The sequence below is a fragment of the Bubalus kerabau genome, chromosome 2 (assembly GCF_029407905.1).
Source record: "Bubalus kerabau isolate K-KA32 ecotype Philippines breed swamp buffalo chromosome 2, PCC_UOA_SB_1v2, whole genome shotgun sequence".
Taxonomy (NCBI): domain Eukaryota; kingdom Metazoa; phylum Chordata; class Mammalia; order Artiodactyla; family Bovidae; genus Bubalus; species Bubalus kerabau.
In genome coordinates, this window is record NC_073625.1 from 51,928,946 (window position 1) to 51,930,931 (window position 1,986).

General features: G+C 39.9%; 1 protein-coding gene across 1 annotated transcript; it reads left to right on the forward strand.

Annotated features, from left to right (window-relative positions):
- Positions 1-669: 669 nt before the first annotated feature.
- Positions 670-1,164, forward strand: LOC129644738 (keratin-associated protein 13-2-like). The gene has a single exon (XM_055570227.1). It carries the CDS (start codon positions 697-699, stop codon positions 1,162-1,164), a length of 468 nt encoding a protein of 155 aa, XP_055426202.1. The 5' UTR covers positions 670-696.
- Positions 1,165-1,986: the final 822 nt, after the last annotated feature.

A 1,986-nucleotide genomic window follows, 5' to 3' on the forward strand; every position in this document is an offset into this window, starting at 1 on the left:
AATTTTGCCAATGAATTGGTTTAAGCCAAATTAATGGATATCAAGAATTACATGGATTTTTACTGAAGCATAATTTAAAATGTTCTGCTAATTTCAAGTGGACAGAAAAAGTGATTCAGTTATACATATATGTGTATGTAAACACATTATTTTTCATATTCTTAAAAAATTATATGAATTAGAAATAGAAAAAAGTTCCAACTGATAGATTGGTAAGACCATTGAATATAGTTAGTATTTGGAGAAATCCTTATCATATGTTTTTGAAGAAGACATGAAACGATTTTGAACAAATAACCTACTGGAAGTGAAGGAAAATGTATGTAAGTTTACCTGGTAAGAACAGCACATAACTGCACACGTGGATAAGAAGTGGGAGGGGCTATTTGGAGATGTGATGACTGATAATTTTGGAAGTCAAGTCACATCAATTTCTAGGAGAAGGAAACTGAGTAATTTCTAAGTATATCAGCATGATTAAAGCATAATTAAGTATGTGAAGACGTGATACATTTAAGCAATAACTTAGGGAGGTATGCTTGTATGAAACAGTGAGCAAGGAGGAGGAACCATCTTTCTTCACAGTGACACATCCAGGTCTAAGAGTATATATACACACTCGAAGTCCAGGTCATGACACTGAAGCTCAGAGAGTGTCCTCCGTGTAACTCAGCTGATCTCACATCTCCTGTCACCATGTCCTACAAATGCTGTTCTGGAAACTTCTCCTCCCGCTCCCTCGGAGTCCACCTGCGCTACCCAGGCTCCTCCTGTGGCTCCTTCTTCCCCGGCAACCTGGTCTACAGGACTGACCTCTGCTCTCCCAGGATCTGCCAGCCCACCAGTGTGGTGTTTAAGCCTTGTCAGACGTCCTGCTACCACCCAACGACCTCCATGCTCTGCAGTCCCTTCCAGATAAATTATTCTGGTTCTCTTGGATGTGGGTCTATTAGAAGCTGCTCCCTGGGTTATGGATCTAGAAGCTGCTACTCTCTGGGCTGTGGATCCAGAGTCTTCAGACCGCTAGGTTATGGAATTTATGGCTTCCCTTCCCTGCGGTGTGGATCCAGGTTCTACCACCCAACCTACTTGGCTTCTAGGAGCTGCCAGTCTTCTTGCTATAGGCCAATCTGTAGATCAAACTTCTGTAGATCAACTTGTTGAACTTCCAGAACTTCTGAGCAAAATGTTTCAGTCTCTACTTATGGCTATCATAGGCTCTTTCAGAAATGTGAGCTAACCCCTCTCACCATCAGCATCTCGTCGTTTCTCTAGTGTCAAACACTCACTGACTGACTAATCCTTTCAGTGAAATTAATAACCAAAATATTGAGTTCAAGTCTGTAATTTTGTTGAAACAATTGATTCAGAATTACATAAACTTTTCTTACAAAATGCATGGAAATCCAGCTTTGCTTCACCTAATAAACTCATTCACTCCTGCATCTGATGTTTTCATTGTTCTGTTTTGGTTATAAGTTTGATTTATAATCTATCTTTGGGGCTCCAGACCCTCAAAGCCTTTTCCCTAGGAATGGATTTGTATTTCCCCAGGAAATGATATCAGGCCTGCTATATGGGAAACTCTTTGTGCATTCCACTGCCTAAGGGCTGATAAGTGTGCATGTCTTCCACCATCAAATCTGGTAGGGTTTTTTATTTTTATTTTTTTCAGTTGAGAGTGTGCTCATAGTGGAGTCAGTATTCTCATTGTGCTTTCAAGGAGGACACTTTGTGCTGACATCCATATTTGATTTTGATTTTACATTTTCAAATCAGAACTGGTTTAGAGTCTGTCCAGAAGATGTCACTTATAGTGATGAAATATTTATAAAAATATATCAAATATTTGTATAAATCTGATACATTGGTTTGAAAAAGAGAAAAGATAAAGCACCATGGGTTGAAGGACATTATGTGCGTGCGTGCGTGCTAAGTCGCTTCAGTTGTGTCTGACTCTTTGCGACCCCATGGACTGTAGCCCCC

Excerpts from the sequence above, each read along its gene's own strand:
- LOC129644738 (XM_055570227.1), top strand. The coding sequence starts at position 697 with ATGTCCTACAAATGCTGTTCTGGAAACTTCTCCTCCCGCTCCCTCGGA.